Source organism: Chelonoidis abingdonii, chromosome 9 (genome assembly GCF_003597395.2).
Source record: "Chelonoidis abingdonii isolate Lonesome George chromosome 9, CheloAbing_2.0, whole genome shotgun sequence".
NCBI lineage: Eukaryota > Metazoa > Chordata > Testudines > Testudinidae > Chelonoidis > Chelonoidis abingdonii.
In genome coordinates this window covers 15,115,613-15,139,779 of record NC_133777.1, presented here as the reverse complement: position 1 = coordinate 15,139,779, position 24,167 = coordinate 15,115,613, and the positions used below count along the sequence as shown (strand labels likewise).

Genomic DNA, 24,167 nt, shown 5'->3' with positions numbered 1-24,167 from the left:
CTAGCAATAACTGTAGGAAACCACGAGAGAGCTCCAACATGACAAATATGCCTTTGAAGGAAATATTCAGGATTGTGGGAGAAGCTAAAAAAGGCACCTCAACTCTTCCCCGCAGTCAAGGTGTGTACTACATAAGATCTGCCACACTTGTCTCCCTATTTCTTATATCAGGGTTACCAAACAAGACATAAGATGCTGGTACAACTGATTCATTGTTTCAAACTCCTAAGTGACAACATTATCATCCTAAAATAGCACACCTCACTTATATTGACTTGACAGCAGCATCACAAAGCCACTGCTGTAGGGAATTAAACCTTTAAAGTTATAATGCTATCAATGTAAATGTGTCTCTTGGTTTAAACCAGCTGAAACTATACCACTAACTAGGCTGCTTCTAAAACTTATCAGCTTCTCTCTGTTGCCATAGTCATATGGCTGCTAAATTAAGGCTGAATACTATGCCATGCAGACATGCGATTAAGAGTGGTGCTATTGTAAACAATGGTCACTGTCTTTAATATAAACACAAAAGGAGAACAGAGAAATAACAAACCCAACTAACGATAAAATCACAGCAATGATTTGACCCTGTCTTTTAAGATGTTAGAAAATAAGGAGCTACAGATTTCAGTAAACAGTAGCACACACAAGCCTCGTGTTTTATCTCTGAACTGTTTATTGTCTTGCAACGATGGCACAGTACGCTCGTAAAAGTATAAGGCTTGTACAGCTGTAGTTTTTGCTAGCTAATTTTCTGAGCTATCTCGTGCAATGTTGTTATCAGATGCGGCGAATAGCAGAACTGCAGGTACGGTTGCCTGACACTTTTCGCCATATAAGCATGCGGTTTTCAAAATGCTTCTAACTTGGCCAAATATATTGACTGAAAATGTTATATCAGTGTCTGGCCTCAAACTGAAATTGCACTGAATTTGAGTTCACTGTTTTCCACGAAAGAGGGTAGAAAAAATGTTGACCAATGATTAAAATGAACTGGAACCTTTCTTTGAAAAATATTGAAATTTGGCGGGCAAGTTTTGTGTTTAGTGATGTACCCTTTTTATCCATCCCATGAAAGATCTGTCCAAAGTGTACAAAGTTTAAACCTTTGAAAAACTGTGGTTTGCCATATGCGTCAATAGAGGCTTAGATCAGGCTTAGATTCCCTGCGAGCTCAGTTGAGTGCGCTGGGCATAAGGTCCGTCCAGGGCTGAAGAGTGAAGCTGGACCACACACCATTGCAGCTCTGAGCCAATGCCGGGTCTGGCACAGTGAACAGAAAGCAAGAGACTCTCCCATCCTGTGCTCTCAAGTACCACCCCCTACTGGACTCCAGGAGCAATGAGGGAGCCTGCCTGACTTAATGCAGGTAACAGAGTGGGCCGCATGGGATGGAGGAAGACTGGGACATGATAGCTGGCAGGGATGGAGTGGGAAGATTGGACTCGGCTGGGACAAGACTACCAGAAGCTGGCTGAGTGTGGAGACAAACGACTGGGCAACGCGGACTAGAAGCTGGAGCCAGTAGGTTGGAGGGGATAGAAAGGTAAGGGGGCCAGGAGAACATATCTAGTGTGGAGTCAGGACGTGGGGAAGCAGGGAAGAAATGAGATTGAGGCAAGCAAAGAGATTGGGACAAGGGCTGCGGGTAGAAGAATGGGCAGTAGAATGGAGAAGGATCAGGGGGGAAGAGATTGGACTGTGGAGCACAGTGTCATGTGGGAGTGGACAGCAGCAATAGGAGAGTGAACGGGGACCTGAAGAAATTGGATGAATGGTGACAAGGGACTGTTACTCCGTTTGCATAATGGAGATTCAGGACAAGGATGGGGAGAGACATGGAATGACTGGCAAGGGACAGACTGGGAGGGGGGAGATTGAATGGAAAGCCTGGAAGGGTAAGACAAAGACTGGTTGGGTCAAGGCGACTGAGGAATGGGATGAAAGAACATGAGAAGAACTGGGACTGCTAAGCTAGAAAAATGGGACTGGGATAAGGGAGCCACAGGCAGGGAAAAAGACAGTAATGGAACAAGTTGGAGGGAATGGAGTAGAAGAGTTCAAGCTTGGGAGTGGCGGAGGACAAACAGGCAGAGAGAGAGTTGTGAACCACTAGACAAACCCATAACAAGAGTTGAAATGAACCTAAGAGTCTCACTCTCACCAATTGCTACGTGCTGTGCAGTAAGTAAAAACTGAAACACGACTGCAAAGCTACTATCTCCCCTAATGCTGGTCCATACAAGTGACAACGCTACTGTTGCTTCCGCTTACCTGTTACTCACATGTCTGTTGTGGTGGAATCTTAACATTCCAATCCATCCAGTTCTGGGTAGTATTTCAATAGGATGCGACATGAATAGAATTTCTTTTTCAAAGACCTAGAAAAATTTTTTTACAGATCCTAGTAAAGCTAAAAGAACATTAAAGGATTGCGTCAAGCACGTACAATTAGAAATAGTGAGACGGGCCTGTAGAAAAAAACAGTATGTGATCATAGTAACTTAAAGAACAGTAGCATATCATAAGGCCACAAAGGGGGCAACATTAAAGGTCGATAGGAAAAATTTCCTAAGTTTGAGTGCTTGACTTGCCACCATAAAATAATTCTTTAACATACTTTTTGTGTCTAGCACATCGCAGACCAGAATTATACAATATACTGGGAGAGGTTATATAATGCACTGCGAAATACTGCTCTTTTCTGCTTGATACAATGTCGATATCTGCAGCGCACTGAGACAGAACTGGCAATAGGATAAGGCTAATATCTACGCAGTAGATAAGATTCTCTGAGCCAATGTAGTGGTCCTTCTAGTACAAAATGTCCACATCATAATAGTTGAGCATTGTGAGCATAAAGGAATTTTCCTTCATAACAAGCTCTTGAAAGTCGGTAATGTATATGATCTCATTTACAATGAGAACTAGAGGTACAAAAAAAAAAAACAACAAAATTGTCCTCAAGATGTCAAGCAACCTGTGGCAGCCCTGAATTGAAGGTGAGGTCTCCTGAATCCCAGCCTAGCCTTATTCACGAAAGGCTACGCTCTCTCTGCTAGGAGAGAACCGTCCAAGGTTTGATCTTGCACACGCACATACTACTGTTGTCTGCATGTTGCATATCCACAAGATTATAAATAAATTCAATTCATAGCCAAAATATTTTATCTAAATCGAAAGCAACCTCACTGTCTACTCAATAAATATAAATGTCAAGGCCACTTATTATGACCTAAATGAAAATAATAGATCACAGTGTATTTTTGTTTTTAACGCGACTAACACCGATCACAGTTTGGGAAAAACAAATCTCCGAAAGTCAAGAGGAAGAGTCACCCAAACTTATACATTGTCTATAGTACTGCCTTTCGCAAACTAATGATTGCACAGTAAGGAAGAAAGGGCATTGAGGGTTGGGGGTGTCCAGTGCACACGATACTGATATCGCTGCCAGTTGGGCTTATGGAAGGTGCCCCTTGGTTGACCAAAAGAAAGGAAGGCTTACAAGTGAAGAGAACAGCACACGCTGTTCTCCCTCTACCTCCCTGGCTAAAGAAGTCACTGGTAAGCAGCCTTTCCCTGACGGCGGCCTCTCCATTAACGAGCTCAGTCGCCTGACCTTCGAGCCAGCAGCTAAATCAGCCCAGTGCACTGGAAACTGCTCCACTTAAGGACCATCACACACGGCAGGGAAATAGGTAGGTAACTTCAGAAAAGCTCCTTTACGGTTAGGGCGGATTAGCCATGGGAAGATGTTCAAGAAACATACCATCCCTCACAGCAATGTTTCAGTGCAAATACTAAGTTTTCACTAAAGCACCAAAAAGTTCACAACATCCGTAAGTGGAGGAAGCAAACCAATACATGTAACAGACAGATGCCACTGCGAGAAAATCCTTCCTCTTGTAAGGTTGCTACAAGTGACCTCAGCATTATGCAGACACCTGAGGGAGCAGCGAATATTCAGTCTACCTTATCTCTATTTGTATGATCATTTAGAATTCTAAGTCTGCAAAGAAAACAACGTGCCACAATCACGAAACATCTCTCTAAGCAGTTCCATTTTTTTGCAGGGGAGTAGAGGAAAATGAGTAAAGGTATAAGGTAGTCGTAGATTCCCTGGAAGCACAGAGAGGGCGTTAGCTGTCTATGACACCTCTACCCCTTCAACCACAGGGAGGGCCAGAACATTGCTGCACTCTGGCTGGTGTATGGTACCAACATTCACCAGCAGCGCGGGCCAACCGAGATTAATTACGGTTACGTAATTAACACCAGGATCACAATGTACCCAGACAGAACCCAGGATCAGAGATTACAAAGTGGCCATAAACAAATGCCTCTAGCACCCCGCTGCACTCCCAGACTGGCCCTACATGAACACAGCTTCGGCGGATACACAACGATAGGAGCCAGGGGCAATATCTCTCAGCAAGCCATGAATAAGGAGCCTAAAGAAATAAGATTGTAACAGTGATAATTGCCTGAACCTTTTAAACAAAACCTCCTTTGTCTGCCCAAACAATGATGGTGACCCCTGCTGAAGAACCTTTGTGCAAAATATATATCCACCGAAAAGGCGCCAATGAAAAGCTATTGTTGTATATCAAGATCCAAGATTAGGTAGCACTAAACCCAGCAATTATATTTTTCCGAAACTTACTAGGAAAATCAAAAGTAAATATGCCCGCCCTCTACCTCCATTCCACTGCTCTTGCCCCAGGTTAGAGAACAAGGAATCCTTCAGAAATTTGATTTTCTCGAAGTCACTGAATCTACTTTATTTAAACTCCTGTTCAAAAATGATCTGAAGAATTTTAACTATTTAGGCTGTCCGATCGTTCTGCTTCAGACACAATGATAGTACAACCAGAGTCCTGGTTCTGATCAGTGTGGAGAAGGACCTAGAATTAAAATACTAATACTGTCCACTAAGGCGCAATGGAGAGATAACTCAAATTCTAAAACATTTGGTGAGACATAGGAATGGTAAAAAATAAGTCCTAGTTCTCCCTGCGCCCTTAGAGATAAACATCAAAATCTGCATTCAGCTGCTAAAGGTGCACACCCCAACAAACCGCATTTCCAGACTAAAATGGACTATGGGATCAGGTAAATTTACTGTCTGCCATGAAATATGACCACCAAACCCCAAGGAATTGCCTGCAACTGAGTCTCTGAATTGCCCCCGTGCCCTAGCTATTGGGATAGGCACATATTCTACAGTTGTTGGACTTTCCTTTTAACTAATTTACAGGTTTTCTGTTAAACGTTAGTATTTGATAATAAAGCTCGGGTAGGAAAAGAAGTAGCAATTATAAAGATTGTAAGAACAAACATGCGCCAAAAAGAGCTTTTGCCTAAAGGCAAATGGAACTCTTAACCACACAAATGAACTTAAAGTAAAAATAGTTACTTTGTATAAAAACTAGGGCTTGTACACTGCAAGTGTCCAGGGATGGGAGGTTACAGGCGCTGCAATTACTGGCGTGTCACACACTGTACACAAGCTCAGCGCTAAGCGCCTCAACCCCTGGCTGCAGCGCTGGCTGTAACTCCCCGGTCTGCACAAGGTCAGCCGAATCCAGCCTGGGATGCAGGCGCTGCTCATCCAGGGTGGATACTCTCACACAGCGCTGTTATTGGCTCGAAAGGCGTATTAAGAGTATCCAGTAATTCCCTGTCTCACACAAAGCCGAAGGTAAGCCAGAGCTACGGAAAACACAGCTGTCTCTTTCTTGAGCAGACAAACCCAGATGGCCGGGGAGGGAGAGGCCATGCTGAAATGCTGCTTATCTGTCCTGAGCTTTGAAGAAAGAGGGGATCGGAGAATGAGCACAGACATTTTAAGCAAGCAGAGAGCTCACATGTCTGACTCGCAAAATCCGCTCTCTCTGCTCTCCGCTCGACACATCCCTGTAAGCACACCACCCCCTCTTGAAAGCACGTTGAGCCACTTGAACGTGGAGCTGCCAGAATGCACCACTCCCAAACAAGCGCTGCAAATGCTAGCAAATGTGGCCACACTGGCAATGATGCGGTCATGTGGACCGATCAACTGCCAGGCTGGTTCCTAGCACAGCTGTACGACCACAGCTGTAACTCAGTGTTGTCACATTTCCAAGTGTACCATAGCCGCCTAAGAGAGTTCCCCCAGGGCACTTAAATATGTGACAAGTGGCTCTCTATAAATGTCTAAAAGATACAGTATACATTCACCAAAGGATAATTCTTTAAAATAGGTATGGCATATTGTTACCCTTATGCTGAAAGCAGTCATAAAATAGACTTGAGCTACTGGGAAGGGTGCAAATAGGAACATATAGATAGTACAAACCCTGATATCCTTGTTGTGAGTTGGTATTGTTTTCACATATGTCTGATGCTGAACTGAGTTGAGGCTCAAAAATCGTCCAGTTTAACGGCGAAAATCTCAGTGTTAGGTTGCATTGAGGCTATGATAGCAGCTCTTTAAAAAGAAATTGAGTCTTTTTCTAACATACATAGGTCAATAACTATTTGTGCCAAAAAGGCAAACAGTTCTTTGTAGCAACTTAAACCATTAGAAGATCTTGACCATAATTCTCTGCAGTTACACCAAGAATCTTCACAACATCCAGGTGGCTTCCATAAAGTAACTGAGGGCAAAATTGTGTCCCTTTTGTACCAATCAGCAAAACACAGTAAAATAATAATGACTAGAAGTTGTGAGCGTCCACACAGAAACAAATTTAACATACAAGACTATAAAGAGAATATTTGCAATAGCAAATCACTAGATTTTATGTTTCATAATGTTTTGGTAAGGAGATAGTACGAAAAAACAAGTGGTCAAAAGAAAGCTTTAATCTCCATGGTTATTTCAATCATACAAAATATAATACGCTACCATCCATCAAACAGACACGGCTGCACTCAATGACTGAAACAAACCAATAACAAAAAGCATTACAAAATAAATTTTTGCTCCCCTCACTTCACCAGTACATTGCACCATAGGAATCATTATTGTATAGCAGTTAAATTTTGTCACATGTAAGAGAAGTGTTATAACAGTAAAGACGTTGCTCATGAGCCATCAGGATATCCAATTTCTGTTTTACTCAGCCTGGACAAGGTTTAAATCAGCTACCTGGGGCTTTCATGAAGTAGTGTGGCTCTTCAGGAACTCAGAATGTAACCGCTGCTAGGCATTGCCTAGCACACAAAATGTTGCGCTTAGCACTTAAATCTTTTAATTTCTACAAATATTTAAAATCACTTTTAGTAAACCAGTCCTAACACACATGTCAACCTTTTTATAACACATATATAACCTTTCTAAGCTTAGGGCGCACTGGCCAGAAGCCAGGTAAGGAATTGCGAAGAATATAACATCATGCTAAGCATATTTTGCTTTGTCGAGTCACTGCTGTCAAAGCAACATGAAGGAACAGACAGACTTTTCCAAGCATGCATCATTTGACATTAAATCCAAGACCCTCTCAAGGAGGAAACCCAAAGAATTCAGAAAAAACTTATCTGAATTTAAAAGTTAACCTTCAAGTCAGCTCCTAATCTCACTGTTCTTAATCTGGTCCCTAGCATAACAACTGCATTTCCTGCATGGATTCAGAAATAGAAACACAAGCAGTGTTTTTCCGTCCTGGGCTGGATTCATATACACGGAAAGAGAAGTTGGTACTAAAACAATTAAATGAAGTTCTTCCATAAGTGCCAATCTGTGTTTACAAAATCATTTTGGGAATGCATTTTGCTTCTGGATCATTAACATCTTAAAAGGTACAGAACAAACCTAAAATCCAGATTAAACAGACGATCATGAATGCATTGTGTTTATATTTGTCAGAAAACAATTTGACAGCCCATGCACAATTTTTAACAACTTTTCCAATCACATACATCATTTGAACACAAGAATTTCTCTGTGTATGCAGTTACTTTATAATCGCCTATTACATAGTATCTGAAACGTGTCCATGAGGTCAATTACTAAATTTCAAATTAAAGAAAACTTAGTCCAACTCAAGCAGTCTAATCTCTATAAAAGAACATGTCAGTCAGCATCATGGCCGTGAGGTCTAGAGTAAACTGTCCAAATGCCAGAAAGAGGCGGTTCTGTTATCCTGATCAAAAAGACCAGTAGTGATTCAAGACTGAGTGCAAGTGATCACTGGCACGTTCAACAGCCTCTTGATTCATAGAGGTGACAGCTCCAGGGAACAACTGTATTCTACCAAAGACCTTCGAAAAAAACTACAAAAGTTAATATGTTGCACCAAAATAACCCGAGCTAGGAAATAAAGGAAAGAATATGTTAGAATGATCCCGGAAACCCATAAATCCCCCTGTACTTTAAGAAGGAAACCAAGCAGTGATGAACTACAGATTCATCTCTGGACAGCTCTACGCTTCTGCTTCCAACAAGTATACAATGAAAACTCAGAATTTCTGCAAGACGAATGAGCTAGAACCCATCCTGATTTTACGCTCATCGCTAAAGAAGTGGAAGACCACTAAACTGGGTTTTTTCATTAAGAAAGCACATTTTCGTGCTCTGGAAAATAGGGGCCAAGAAGGACCATATCCCTTCATTCCGAAATAGTCAACACATGGCCAAATGCAAAAATCTCCACTGAGCGCTAATACTATAGGCCATGTGATATCAGTGTCCCTGACTAGACCATTGTTTTGCTCCTGTATGCAGATCTTATGCTTGGGGAAAGGAATTAGGACAAATACTAAATACTTCTGTACAACGGCTGAACAGCAAGAAGGATAAATAAGTAGGCCCAAGCTCTAAAGCAGTTTTCACACAAACAAAATCTACACTGATTATCCTCGTGAAACCCCACTGAAGCCTGTAGGATATCTGGGTTAGAAATTAGTCCCAGGAATCATTTACACTCCTACTAACAAACCCTCATTTGTCATCTATTGCCAAAAGCAGCTTTCCTCTGAAGAGAACACGTAAGTAGAGCATGACAGAGAAAGAAACTTCCAATAGTGTTGTAGATTTCCCGGCCATTCGCACGTATTGAGAAATCTCTCTCCTGCTAACTGAAAACAAACAGGAAACAAACATGCTTGAACATTTCTTTCCATTTCTCTTTGTTCTGCCGGAGCTAAAGAAACCTGTCACTATTGACAGACCACAGACGATAACCTTCTGCTAGGAAATACACATTAATACAGAATGGAGGGGCAAACTATAATGGCAACACTATTTAGAAATTGACGTGTTTGGTTTACATTTATTAATCTAAAAAGTTTCCACAAGTTAAGTTAAACTTTGACATATGATCTTTTATAATTTATGGCCCCATCCATCATAGGCAGCTGAGCAAACTCTAATGAATCTTTCTTATACTATCAGCCTGACAATGGGTGGCTTTTCATTGTGCAGGTGGAAACTGAGTCAGAAGATTAAGTGAGTTGCTGCATCGTCACCCAGAATCCGGAATTGCCAGAAACGACCCACACTTACTAGTCCTAGTCTACGTCATAACTACACAGACCCTCCTTGTTCCTCATTAAAATCTTCACATTTCTGCATATCTAACAGGCAGCACAGCTACAACTCAACGTCAAGCATGCAATGGTTGAAACTGAATTTAATCTAGGTAATACATTGGCCACTAGTCACATCATCCTAACTCAAAGCCTTTAAGTGGAACCCTCAAATGAATAATCAAAACTGCAGTTTAAATAGAGATTGTCTTAATATAGCTCTAGTTCAATATCCCAAATATAATATGTTTATCAGCTCTAATTTTTCAGTATTGAAATATTCACTTATTATTTCCTATTTGTTTGTTTATAGTCAATCTACATATTTGCAACATTACTGTGATGCAGGGAGTTGCGTTCTTTGGGTACCTTTGTAACCTGCTCATCCAATTGAATCCTTAAAGCTTTCTAATATCCAGGTTTTCTAACTGCTAGGAATACTGTTCCTTTCCTGTGAACACGCAACATGACACTCAAGCCCATTAAGCACCTTCTGAAACTCCCTACTAGGGAATGTACTGGGCTATCCCAGCTCCCGCTTTCTTAATATGATGCCAGTAGTGCAGACTCACAATGAACGTAAATGAAGCAGAATCTGTAGTTTTCTGAAATGTTCACTTCTGTAATTTCTAAAACCTTACCAGAGCTCATTTAATGCAGTTATTAAAGAGGAAAGGATGGTCTTGTGGTGAAGGTACAAGAACTGGAGTCTGGAGACCTGTGTGCTAGCATGGCCCTTTCACAGGCTTTGGGCAAGGTTCTACTAAAGTCAATTAATATTTGTGTGGTGTATTGAGTTCGTAGGAGGCTATATATTTTTCATGTTATACAAATGCAAAATATTATTTAAATTATACTCTCTTCACTATACCCTGTCGATGTACCCATATAATCACATATTACGTTTTTGTATATAACCATTACGCCTATTAAAATCTCAGAGGTGGCTGAAAACAATAACATCAGATTAATCTGTAGCAGCATTAATTCTAAGTACATATTATTTGCTAATAACTCCACATGAAAATAATGCTCAATGATATGCTGTTTTCACATGTAATTGCAGTATACAAAAAAGATCAGTAGAAATACAAATTATTTCAGTCCCATTAGCCACTGTTAATAAGGATTTTCTTTATTTGTTTATATGTGAATGACTTTAGTACTCATAAAAAGGTAAGAGATAGTTATGGAGCATGCAGGTTGGTGTTGTGCAAGATCCCTGCACAGCACTACCTTCCACAACTCGTGGGCCTTCAGCAGATCGCACATAAGTGTGATGGTTTTACCATGTGTATTAACAGAGGTTTAAGACCATCAAATTAATTTTCATTTGACAAAACTTAGACCCTGGCCACCTTTTCCCCCCGCTTCTCAGGGAGAGAAAATGAACAACTCATCATTCATAGTTAGTTAAAGTCCAAGAAAAATAAAAGCAGCAAGGAGTCCTGTGGCACCTTATAGACTAACAGATGTATTGGAGCATGAGCTTTCGTGGGTGAATACTCACTTCCTTGGATGCATAAAAAAGAAATCTTTGCAGACTTATTTTGTGCATCTCACTGAAACTTAAATATCATGCATAGTATGAAAACTACACATAATATATTTAAAGTTACTGCATGAAAATCTGTATAAGATAAACTACATATTGTTCCAACTGATCATTTATAAATGATTTGGGACTGTTCTCCTTTCACTGGATGCAGTGGGAGTATAACTTGGCCCATAAAGAAAACACATTTTAAGCACAAAGGGGTAGAGTTAAGGCTGGCCTTTCAAATGTATTTGAAAATTTTAATATTTTTCATCCTCTAATTAATCAAAATCAAGTGAATGGATTTCACTAAAATGTTAAAACAAGTCATCTTAATGGTGATGCCAAGGATAGAAGACTCTGTCCCCAAAGATGAATGTTTTGGAAAATTACAAGTGTGTGAAAACAAAGGGATTACAGAATGGAGATGGTTTTGCCAAACTGAGCCACAGTAGTTACTGGCAGCAACTCATACTATAACAGTACAAAAAGAGTATTTTCTGCTATATATATAGAAAATTCAAATCTGATTAGTTTAATGGTTTTTCAGTTCAGGTGGTAGTAACATATGACAACCGGGCAGAATGATTTACAAATGAAAATCAAAAAGATTGATTTCCACCTGGCAGACAAAGTGAGCTGCTGTTCAGAAACTGTTCTGCTCTAAGGAATCTACAGACTTGCGTTTTCCGTTTGGATATTTTCTCATTGCATCTAACATCTAGGCACATATACAATTTTATAAACACAGATAATTGTTGTTGAAAAGAAATACTGAACGTCAGCAAACCTGGACAAAGGGGAGAAGGAAGTCCAAGATCAAGGACACTTCACTGAAAACACCAGAACCTTCTTATCAAAAGCAGGGGACTATTAGAACAAATGCATCTGTGAATCGTAACTGAGATGACATCATATGAGAAGAAAGGCAGTCTTTTTGAGGGAGCCAGGTCTCAACCTAATATTTAGTTTCATAGAAGCCAATTGGAAACTATTGTACACTACAGAGCTGTACAATAGGATACTACTTATTAAGCAGGCAGCCACACTCTGCATTAGCTGAAGTTTCTAAATGGTCTTCAGACAGAGCCATTCTGGAGGCGACAAAGGCTTGGATCACTTGCATCATGTGCTGCTCTCTATTTTGCTAGTTAAGAATGCCTCTGTTCAGACCTATTCTAAAGTAGTAAAAGCTCATTTGTTTACTGTATTTTTGCTATTAACTAATTATCATGACTAAATTTAGAAAAGAACTTGATTTAACATAGTACCATCTATACTCCATCTATACACTAAAGCACTTTACTAGAAAGCAATTAAATACTTGGAGTGCATCAACTGGACAGGCAAATATACCATATACATACATTCCATCACAGCTCAGTCTTAGTGAAGTTCATTCTGAGAAAGGGAATGTGAGCAACGATCACAAGTTTATCACAGCACTTTGCATTTCCATAGCACCTTCCATTTGAAGAGCCTAGAACACTATGCAAATATTAATGGATTAAGCTTTCCAACAACTATACATTAAATAAACCTTCCTTATCTGATGGACAGGAACACCAAGACACAGGGGTGGTATGAATTACCCAATGTCACACAGGAAGCGAACTCAGATTTTCTGAGTCCAAGCTCTGCACTTTACCTTTTTTTTTTTTTGTTTTTGTTTTAAGGGTTTTATGAGATCTTTAACATTTACCTGGCCAGTCACCAAAAGTGGCAAAATGAAGGCCTCATATAAAGGAAGTTTATATGAATACAGAATACAGTACTGCATTATATTAGCTCACTGTATGGTTAGCATTTTATATGATTCCCAAGCTTTGGTACAGGATTAGAATCCATGATGTTCTGGCTTAGAAGCTAGAGTGTTACCAACTGAACTGTACTGACAGTGCTATGACAATATTTATTCAGATTTAAATAGACAGCCTAAAGAACTACCTATCCTGGCCATCCGCTAAATATATATTACAAAACTATTAGAGAATCTGAGCAGCAGCAGACCTCCCCTGGCTACATGCAACCACCAGGCAGCAAGTCATTACAAAACAAATCAATATCTTACTACATCGTTAAATTACAAAAAAAGCACTCCCAAAAAATATCTGCTCAAAAAGTAAGACTTTGTAGTGTGCCCTAAAGGCCAACAATTTGGGCTTTTTTGGATTGGCATGTATGCATAAAGAATTAATCCCCAAATTGAAGAAAGCACTTTCAGAAACTTCCCCTCTTCTATATCAAAGGAGCTCCCGCTCAAGTACTTGTATAACTTATTTATATTGCTATAATGTATACGCTACAAGAAATCTGTGCAAACTATACGTGCTGTTAAAAAAAACAAAAAAAACACATATCCATACCTCTGGTTCTATGTGCCTTGGAAAGAGGGATGTTGTGAGATATTTGTATAAAATTCTCATATCATCTTGTTCTAATCCACTCCTGGAATAGGAGAGGGAAAAAAAGTTAAAATATAGATCACAAAGCAGGAAAAACAATTTCTCTAATGGCCAACATCTTTCTAACCAAGAGCTGGACAGGCTGCAATTTAGAGCCTTCTGGGAGAATTAACTCAGTTCTCTTACATGACAACACACCAATTTCTTTTGTACAGACAGTCCCAGTGCATCTTTAATTTTTAATAGAATGCTCATTCCTTTACAGTACTAAGAAAAGATCCAGGTTAACAAAGAGATAAAATCATAAGCTATAAACAGGCTTTTCCTAATGTATGAATCCGTATTTGATTTCACAAGCAAATTATGTGCAGTAAATACTGGAATCTAGGCAAATATAGGAAGACTATGATTTTTTAAAATAATAGTTTATAAGTTATTTCCCATCTAAACATTGTGCACATTCTCTCCTCACTTCTTAAGAGCCTTTGGCTAGGAGCACCTTTCCTAGCTACTCTTAAGTGAGATAGTATGCCAAAAGCAGCTGTGCCATGTCAATAAACACCATAAAATCAAACACAGCTGAAGAGGAGTTGTCTGTTTTAAATTACATTGATGCAACAAACTCCATAAACTTCTTTGTTTCTGCTAAACATGCAGTCTGTTGTAATATTTTCTACAAATGAAGGCAGGATGGATCAAAAGGAGTTCTGATTAGCTGAAAATGTACTGCTGTTCAATATTATTTTTTGGTTGTACATAACTTGCCTGTAAAATCAAATATGGATTTGTAAATTGTCTTTAGTTTTAAAAGTTCTTTTAAAAGCTGCTAACTGCTGTTAATGATGTGAATAATTACCAAAAACCCTAAAGATTAATAAGATTCATTAAAAATTAATTAAGACATTATGGTAATATCTTGTTCAGACTAGGTCCTTTTCCCTGTTATATGTTTCACTTTTGATATGAAACTTATCAGTTTCAAATCTTCAGCAATTATTAACGTAGTATATTGGTTCACAGTATTACAAAGAAACCATCAAATTGATAGCCAGCTCTGTTGTCTGGAACGAACACGAACACACACACACATACACAGCATGTGACCAAATTTTGCTCTGATTTACCACTCCACAAAAGTCAGAAGGGTTCTACAAATAGTGAGTCAGCACAGAATATGGCCCCACGCAGTTTAACATGATGTGTGTATTTGTGTCAAATACTAATGTCAGATTATCACATTTATGAAGTTTATGCATTACTTCTCAAAACTTTCCTTCCCTTCATTTAAAACTCATATTATTCATAGCGTTTTCTCTCAGTCATGTTGTTAGGGTTGCCAAGCATCCAGTTTTTGACAAGAATGTCTGATTGAAAAGGGACCCTGGTGGTTCTGGTCAGAATAGCTGACTGGACTGCTAAAAGTCCAGTTTGCTGAAGTGTCTGGCTCCGCGCAGCTCCCGAAAGTGGCTGGCATGTCCCCCTCTGGTTCCAGACGCCAACGCTCCAAGCGTGTGCCTGGGGCGGCGAGCAGCAGGGGGTACCCTGCCGGTCCCTGTGGGGGCAGCAATCAGGCAGCCTTCTGCGGCTTGCCTGTGGGAGGTCCACCAGTCCTGCAGATTCAGGATAAGGTACTATTAAAAGGGATGACGCATTGTTTATACATTGTGTGTGGATGCAAATCGTAACTGGTCATCCTAACCTATGAGAAAGATCCTTCTTTTTCAAGAAAGATTGCCTGGGCCTAAATATTTAAGAAAAAAAGGAAAGCCATTCAAAATATTAATTCAATGTCTCTTCACTTCTCAAGTGTAATCTCCAGCATTCTTAAAGCAACTCATCTTCTCTTTGTTGTTGACACTCAAATTGTGCACTGTGACATTCTTGACAAGTGAATAAACGCAGGCATGTAACCAACACTGATGATTTTAAAAAAATAATCTTTAAGACTTATGTAGTTTTCTTGGAGGAAAAAAGAAGAGAAAATATTCCTACAAAAAGTTACACACTGAGCTTGAACTGTGTTAAAAGTGCATCTCTGTCTCAATAAGTCAGTAGAAAACATTGCTTGAGAAGTAAAAACTTGTTTGTCCTTTCCAAATATTTTCATACTGTTTGAGTTATTGCCACAGTTTTTATTCTCCAGATCACTTTGTAAATGAAAGATCTTTCCACGGGTGGCCAGCTCTTCCAATTTCAATGTGCATGTTTCTCACAATGGAAACTATCCATAACTACTAGGAAAGGCTTTATACTCAACTGTTCTACATTCAAAGATTTTAAGACCAGAAGGGATCATTGTGATCATCTAGCACAATAGCACAGGCCACATAACTCCCCCAAAATAATTCCTAGAGCTGTTCTTTTAGAAAAACATTCAGTCTTGATTTCAAAATTGTCAGTCATGGAGTATCCACCATGAATCTTTGTAAACTATTCTAATGATTAATTACTCTCACCATTAAAAATGTATGCCTTATTTCCAATCTGAATTTGTTTAGCTTCAATTTCCAGAGACTGGATTGTGTTATATCTTTCTCGGCTTGACTGAAGAGCCCATTATTAAATATTTTCTCCCCATGTAGAGACTAATAAACTAATCAAGTCACCTGTTACCTTCTCTTTGTTAAGCTAAATAGGCTGAGCTCCTTGAGTCTATCACTGTAAGACATGTTTTTTAATTCTTTAATCATTCTCGTGGTTCGTCTCTGAACCCTCTCCAATTTATCAATATCTTTCTTGAATTGTATACCTCAGAACTAGACACTGTATTCCAGCAGTGTCAAATACAGAGGTAAAATAACCTTTCTACACCTACTCGAGATTCCCGTTTATGCATCCCAGCTTCCATTAGCTCTTTTGGCCACATCATCACACTAGGAGCTCGTATTCAGCTGATTACCTTCCACAACCTTCAAATCTTTTTCAGAGTCACTGCTTCCTTGGTTAGAGTTCTCCATTGTGTAAGTATGGCTTACATTCTTTGTTCCTAGATGTATACATTTACATTTAGCTGTATTCAAATGCATATTGTTTGCTTGCACCCAGTGTACCAAGCAATCTAGATTGCTTTCAGTCAGTGATCTGTCCTCTTCATTATTTATCACTCCCTCATATGTGGAAAAACTAGTTTCATTTATCTCTAGCAATCTTAGTTCTATCTTTTCCCTCAATATGAAAGGTCTGCCCTACGGAAGCTCCTTGGAAGCAGAGACAGTCTTTTTGGCGTGTGTCTATATAGCATCTAGCACAATGGGGTCCTGAGCCATGATGAGGACTCCTAGGCACCCTACAAAAATACTACTAATAATAAATACAGTAATTTTATTTATTTTAAGATGCATGTTATTTTTCCTCCCTTCTACCCGTTAGTCTGATACCTACCAGATGAGCTGATCATTGTAGAGAAAGGCAGTATATTTGACTATGTTCAGGCTTTCCTCCATCCTATTAATAAATGATTGGATTTTCAAATAAGTCATTTTATCCAATGGAAAGAAGCTGATTCCACAAAAAACATCCAGCAGGTCACATGACTGTAAATGCAGTGTTTGCAAGTACTAAAGTAACAAATATAAAGGAAAGGAGCATAGTTAATGGTTTTCTGAATATTTAAAAGATATAATAAAGCCTTTAAAATTAACATTTCAACTTAACCTTTTCCGCATTTATTTTTGGGCACTTTTGCTCTGTACCAAATCCTTAAGTGACAGCTTATATATCATACTGCATGCTGACACAATTATCTGTGATGGTAATTCACAAATCCATTTTGGGGGCATGGAGAAAATAGAGCCTAGCTAAATCTCATTTATACACATTCAATATCATCAATGATAACTAGAATCATTAGTGAGGAGCAAAGATGTGATTAATGTCTTGGAGACAAATAAAAAGACAGGTTGTACACAGGCCCCCTCTCTTCTTTTCATGTGTTAAGAAAGCCCTGCCCAACATCATGTAAAAAGTCTGTGGCATGGATCCACTGCATGGATTATCAGCAAGGCTGGAGCTAGAGAACTAACTGGTAGCAGTAGTATGGTGTTCTTTTCCATCTGGGATTTGAGTCACGCTTTGCCACTGACCAACAAAACTAAATGGATGTGATTTGCCAAAGGCTTTGTAATTATGTCTTACAAATAACTCTATTAAAGAAAAATTTCAATCATACTTGATTATTAGAATAATTAAGGCTAACAGTTTTCTAAACATGGATAATAAGATGATTTTATCTGTAACAGATGATCATCCTATTCTAGTCCATCAAGCTATCACTCTGTTTATTCAAATCCCTTCTAAAGACTCTTCCATGATGCACGCAAGACAATAATAATATGAAACAAAACATTTTTCAAACATTCCTAGTCATTCAATCTAGTCTTCTCATTGCTGAGAGAAAGAGAGAGACGCGCACACACACACACCCCATGTGATCTCTTCTGTGTAGGCACTTGTACATTTTGTTTCCCTTCAGTATCAAACACATTATCCGTACTCTAATAACAAACATAAGAACTCACCCGATGGAAGAATTTCTCTAATCTCTCTTTTAGAACCCTTACACCTCCATCTTCTATGGCTTTAAGGAATGTTCCATTAAAAAGCTAATAGGTTAAAAAAAAGCAATATTAGTTGGGCAACTGTGTATATACAGTACAATAGTTACTCATAACTTGATTAAAATCAGAAAAATAAGAACTAAACTGCTACCCACATAATTCCTGTTTCCTAATTCCATACAAACTAACTGACTTACATGATGTGTAGCCTCAGCAGATTTGAGATAACCACCTGTCAATCAAGATCTGTAACTATGTGAAGGAATTAATTTAAGTCTTCACAGAAATTGGTACTCATTTTACTACTATTACAGTGAACTCAAGAACAGCACGGAGGACCGCAAAGGCACTCTGTTATATCCTGCCCACTGCCACTACTACATCTTCAGGAAGCATGGACAGCATGGCTCAGACTGGCACCCCATAAGGAGTAATTTGTTCATGCTCAGATAGTAGGGTGCAGAGGGTGGTCTATCTCCTTCTCTCAAAGGATAATCTTGTTACAAATCTATTACCCTTACCTTGTACATGCAATAGCACTGCTGTAGAACTGAACTGTAAACCTTGTCCTGTAAAACAGCCAATAATAGGTTGTCATTACAAGAATAGGCACAGCTCCAAATAATATGACTGACCTACAAATGTCATGCACATTCTTTTAACTACCACATGTAAGCCAAAGACTACAACGTCTCTTACACAAATCGAAAACAAAAACTCCCAGCAGTTACTGGCTACTGCTGGAAAAAGTAACTATAGACAGTACACCTATGAAGTATTTTCTCAGTATACACATGAATTATTTTCTATTCCTCTTTTCTTGTCAAATGTAAACCTAACAGTATTACTATTATTAAACCATAACATGTACTGAAAAAAGAATATGACTAAAGTAACAACTTATAACTGTGATAAGTGCTGGGCACTAGCTGGTCATTAGTCAACAGTAATTAGTTCCAAATCAGCTTCCCCCTCGCTCTTCATAGGAGTTCAGGGCAGGTGAGGACTTAGAGTAGGGGAGGACTCCACACCCAGTCATCACTGGTCTGACATGACGACCCAGACTGGGTTTTTAACTTGTTTTCTGGCAAGAGGAGCAAGACTGGTTTGTTCCGTTGGAATGATTTCTTTAAGAACACAATGAGGGATAAAAACATGACGCACAAACTTTAAAGAACACAGGAAGCCTGAACAAACATTTTTTAAAATTATTCCATCCGGTCAATTACTCTGCCTGCTTACAATTAAAGTGAATTGATGATATTGCAATGCTGAAATGAAGCCTCCTGGCAGACATTATATGTTTGATTTTCCAACAAAGATGATCAATAATAGTCTTAGGACTGTAACAGAAACTGCAATAGTTAAATTTAGTAAGAAAGATTTCTTTATAATCTCTTCAAATTAAATCAATGTTGGATCATTAATTGTATTGGCCTGTTCCTTGAAATTTCAATAGATCTCTCCGTTTTTGTTATTTTTAGTGACATTTCATGTCATTACATAATTTCACTGCTGTTCTTATTGTGTGGTTTTAAATTCCTTTTTGGATATTTTTTCCTATATCTTTGTCTCTTTCTTCCCTTTCAGAGTTTGTTGCTCTACTTTATTTCCAGTTGCAGTCATATTCTTAAATCAGTTCTACAACAACCAAAAGTTACACATATAAGCTGAACTAAAAGACATCACTAGCTATATTTTTAAAACAATTACAATGAAAATATTTAATTAGAAAAGTAAAGGCAAATTAGAAAGAATAACTGAACATTACCAGTAACTCTTCTTCTTGATACTCAATGACTGGTTTTCCATCTTTGTGGTATTTTTCTATTACGGGATTCCGTACTACCTAGAAAGTGGAACAAACTGGCATCAGGCAATGCAGAATGTATTTAGCAATTTTTAACATTTTAGGAAGGTATATATCATGCATATAAATACCATGACCATCCAGAAATTTTCTTCAGGTTCATTGAAGAACTGTCTATTCTTCTGAGTATGCAAAGATTTTGCGGGTTTTGATGGACTAAAGGTCCTGGAAAAATAATATATTTGGAACAAAATTTTAGCTAACATACAATTTGTTATACTGTAATAAACTATGCAAACAGTAATACTTTACTACCTTGTGAACTGTACTATAGCTTCACATAATCCAACATTTCTAATTTTTTCATTCTTTTCTACTTCATTTGGGTGATAAAAGAGAATCTTCTTTTCCTCCTAAAATTTGAAATAAGAATAAAGATGACTAAATTTTAAACAAAATAGCAGAGATCCAAAATAAAGTAATTTTTCAAAATAAACTTTAGCTCCTTAAATTCACTGAACAGTTTAAAAACTGCCTTATAACCAAATAGGCTTATATAATAATAAATAAAAGTAATATACTGCACATTAACAAGGCCTGCCATCATAAAAGATCTCAAAGTTCTTTACAAATGCAGTACCCTACACAATTTACACAGAAGAATCAATTCATTTTCCTTTGGAAAATATCGGAAGTGAAATGCAACTGTATAGCTGTGCACAGGAACACCACTTAGTTAAGCCAGGAAGTCAAAAATAAGTTTGCTCCTCAATGTGTATATTTAACTCACACACACAATAAGAAGAAAATAGACCCCTTCAAACATTAAAGTTTGCCTTGTTTCTCAAAAGAAAGCTTTTTATTTTTCTCAATATCTATCAAAGATTTCAGGTACATTACAAAAGTTAAGCACACTTATTTTAAATTGTTAGCCTCAGAATTCAGCAGAATTTATACACAAAAAACTAGTACTCTGATAAGCAGCAAAGAGTCCTGTGACACCTTATAGACTAACAGATGGATTGGAGCATAAGCTTTCGTGGATGAATACCCACTTCGTCAGATGCAGTGGGTATTCACCCACGAAAGCTTATGCTCCAATCCATCTGTTAGTCTTTAAGGTGCCACAGGACTCTCTGTTGCTTTTTACAGATCCAGACTAACACGGCTACTCCTCTGATACTAGTACTATGATGTTAGCCATCCAATTTGCTGTTGTCTAAAATTGAAAACTGTAGGCATTTCAAATAGATTCTAGTAAACAAGTACATTCTAGAAACATGATTTTAGAGGTGGACACTATTAAAACAAAAAAAGTGTTTTTGTTCTAATAAAGTTAAATGCTCCACTTTTTTTTTTTGTAAATATTTGGAAAAGTACATAATAACAAATCATTGCATTGACAAAAGTAACTGCTACTACTAATATAACATCTTACACCTCACAGCACTTTATAACCAACGCACAAAATATACTAAGATATTACTTCATTTACTGTTGAAGTAGAGACAAATCTGGAGATATGTCGCAGTTGCACCAAAACAGTTCATCAGATATAGTGATTGGGGCCATACAACTACCTACACAGATTAAATCAGTATCCTAAATCTAACAAATGAAACTACAGGAAGATATATAGATAAACTATAATGTATCAGATGACTATTTTCAAGATAGTATGTCATCTGTATTTATCTGTGATAGCTTGGCAGATCAGTCTTCCATTACTGTTGTCAATTAATTTACTAGCTTCATCTAGCTGCTCAAATGCTCAGTATGTATATTTACATCTTGATAACAATTTGACTCACTCAGAAGTACATAAACACTATTAACAGATACCTTTCCTGAAAACGGAAAGGATTCATCATGTGCATACCTACTCTCAGGGATGTTGGTTAATGAGTTAATGTTTACAAAGCATGTTGTATATAAAATGTGCCATATAAGCATTTAGCATTATTGCATGCACCTGGAACATCTAAACAGATGAAAGACTTCTGAAGGATTTTTTTAAAACCCTAAAATTCTAAAGCCCTGATCCTGCAAGCTCAGGTGCTCAGAACAGCTTCTATCCCATGGATCCCAATTCACTTATCTACATATACATTTATGTGCACACATTTATTTTATGTTGGGAAGTGTTGTGAGGTTTTTTTCACAACTCTTTTCCACCAGTCTCTCTCTTAACCTTGTTGCTGCAGGAATTTAATGGGCCAAGCAGCTCTGTTTCTAAATGCTAAAGTTTTAGCTATAAGTACACCCTCATCTTAAAATCATACTTTTTCCTGAATGTTTTAACATATTGTTAGAGTAAATACCTAAGATAACTGTAGCTGCATTTTCTCTATTTTTCAGTTTACTTTATGCTTTGAAACAATACTTTGTGTCTAGTCAGTTTCACTGCTGCACCTGCTTAGTCAGTTTCAGTTTCCCCCTTCTTTTGTGTGGGACTTTTACAGGACAACAAAAGAGAAAGAAGTAATTTAAAAAACAGAAGTATGTCACTGTAAAGCCACAAATATTGGTAAGGTGATTCAAGGACAGTTGTAATACTAGAAACTTTTAGGTCAAACTTTTAAGCTGAAAGCATCTGTTTATAGCTTGAAAGGCGCTGAAGAACAGCCCTTCTCCATGGGTGCACTATAAATAACGATATTAATACTACAAGACATTTTTGTTGTCCAGTGTCTAGGAAAAAACAGAATGGCTGGAGCAGAAGCCCGACAGCTGCTTTGCGTTAGCCTGTCAGACAGTGCAAACGTGAGAGTCAGAATGTCTTGGTGGTGCAGCAGGTGTTTCACAGGGGTCCCAGAACTGAGCAAAGTGGGGCTCGGAATCACCACGTGAACGTTAGAAAGATGAAGGAACAACGGGTGGGGGACCTCCCCGGGAACCCCTCCGCCCGTCAGACAGACACACAGATGTGGCCCACTCCTCTCCCCACAGACAGAACCTTCCCCCCCATCCCCCCGGCTCAGGTGAAGAGGAACAGCCACCCCCACACGCTCCCTTGCGGCGACAGACCCCTCCCCCACTAGCCAAAACTAGGGGGACGAGCCCAAGCTGCCCCACGTACCTCCCCCTCTCTGGGCCCCAGCTTGGGGTTGTAGATGAAGAAGCTAAGCAGGGCCGGAGCGAACTGCTTCTCCTGCCCGGCTCCCCCCGCCGCCGCCGCCATACTGGACCTGAAGCGAGAGAGTCTGGGGCTGGAAGCCGCCACACACCATCGGGGAGCAGCCGGGGGCCCTCAGCCGGCACCAACCCCAACCTCACACGGCACTTCCGCCTTCCCCCTGCCCCGGAAGGGAACAGCGCCGACCCGGATCCGCTCTATCTGCGCCCGCGGGCGGCACAAGCGGGAGGAGCCGGGCCAACCCTCTCAGAGCTCTGCCACCCGCACCGCGCTGAGGGCCCTTGTTGGAGGCCTCCCCGTCCCTGCTCCCTTCGCAGCAGCCGGCGTCTCCCCCGGCCCGGAGCTCCTCAGTGGGAATCCCTCCCAACCCCCGCGGAAACCCAGCATCCTATAGGGCCTCTGCGATGGAGGGAGGGCGGGATCCCCAGCGAGCTGAAGGCGGATTCGGGGGCAGGCACCGTTTGCAAGGGCAGCTCAGCAGACGCCAGAGGGTCCTAGAGGCGCCTGTTGTCTGTTTCCTTGGCTTTGAAGAGGCCCTGAGGAAAGAAACACTGGAAGCCCGAGCTGAGCTGCCTCCCTCCCAGGCCGCCCGGGAAGAGGAATATTGCTGGCCTGGGGGGCGCTCGGGCACTACAGAGCTGGGGGCTCCCTAAGTACCGAGCTGGGGGGGCACACCCCGATGGGGGGGCGCTGACCCTAGCGCTCCCCGAGCGGTCTCGTTTGCCTCATTAGTTGTGCTCCTCTTGGCAAGTGGCATTGCCGGGCAGAGCGATTCTCTCGCTGTGGCTTTGGTAACGGGAAAGGGTTGTTCAGGTGGGGGACTGGCCTGAGCAGTGTCGCTGAATAGTGGCGTCTCGTGTTGCAGTGGGATGGTGGTACTGTGGGTGAGCATTTCTCTACGGCGCTTTCAGGGATCGCAGGGAGTTTGACGTGCTTTGTGTGGACTAGTATCCAGAGCTGCAGGGTCGGGTGGCTCTAGAGTCAAGTCTGGTTAAGCCAGGGGTCGGCAGCCTTTCAGAAGTGCTGTGCCGAGTCTTCATGTAGTCACCCTAATTTAAGCTTTTGGTGCCAGTAATACATTTTAACGTTTTTAGAAGGTCTCTTTCTATAAGTCTTTAATATTAAAGTATTTAATATACTATTGTTGTATGTAAAGTGAATATGGTTTTTAAAATGTTTAAGAAGCTTAATTTAAAATTAAATTAAA

General features: G+C 39.7%; 1 protein-coding gene across 2 annotated transcripts in view; it reads right to left on the bottom strand.

The window, feature by feature from the left end:
* Positions 1-23,126, bottom strand: part of CCZ1 (CCZ1 vacuolar protein trafficking and biogenesis associated) — a 37,365-nt gene extending 14,239 nt beyond the window's left edge. For both annotated transcript variants that reach the window (XM_075069230.1, XM_075069229.1), the window contains exons 1-9: positions 22,904-23,126; positions 20,140-20,237; positions 19,956-20,049; positions 19,786-19,863; positions 18,536-18,583; positions 17,976-18,059; positions 16,840-17,015; positions 13,420-13,501; positions 9,005-9,066 (exon numbers count right to left, since the gene is read on the bottom strand). In XM_075069230.1, coding sequence (XP_074925331.1) covers positions 9,005-9,066; positions 13,420-13,501; positions 16,840-17,015; positions 17,976-18,059; positions 18,536-18,583; positions 19,786-19,863; positions 19,956-20,049; positions 20,140-20,237; positions 22,904-23,005 — 824 coding nt within the window. In that variant the 5' untranslated portion in view covers positions 23,006-23,126. The remainder of the gene's footprint in view (positions 1-9,004; positions 9,067-13,419; positions 13,502-16,839; positions 17,016-17,975; positions 18,060-18,535; positions 18,584-19,785; positions 19,864-19,955; positions 20,050-20,139; positions 20,238-22,903) is intronic.
* Between the last annotated feature and the right edge of the window lie 1,041 nt (positions 23,127-24,167).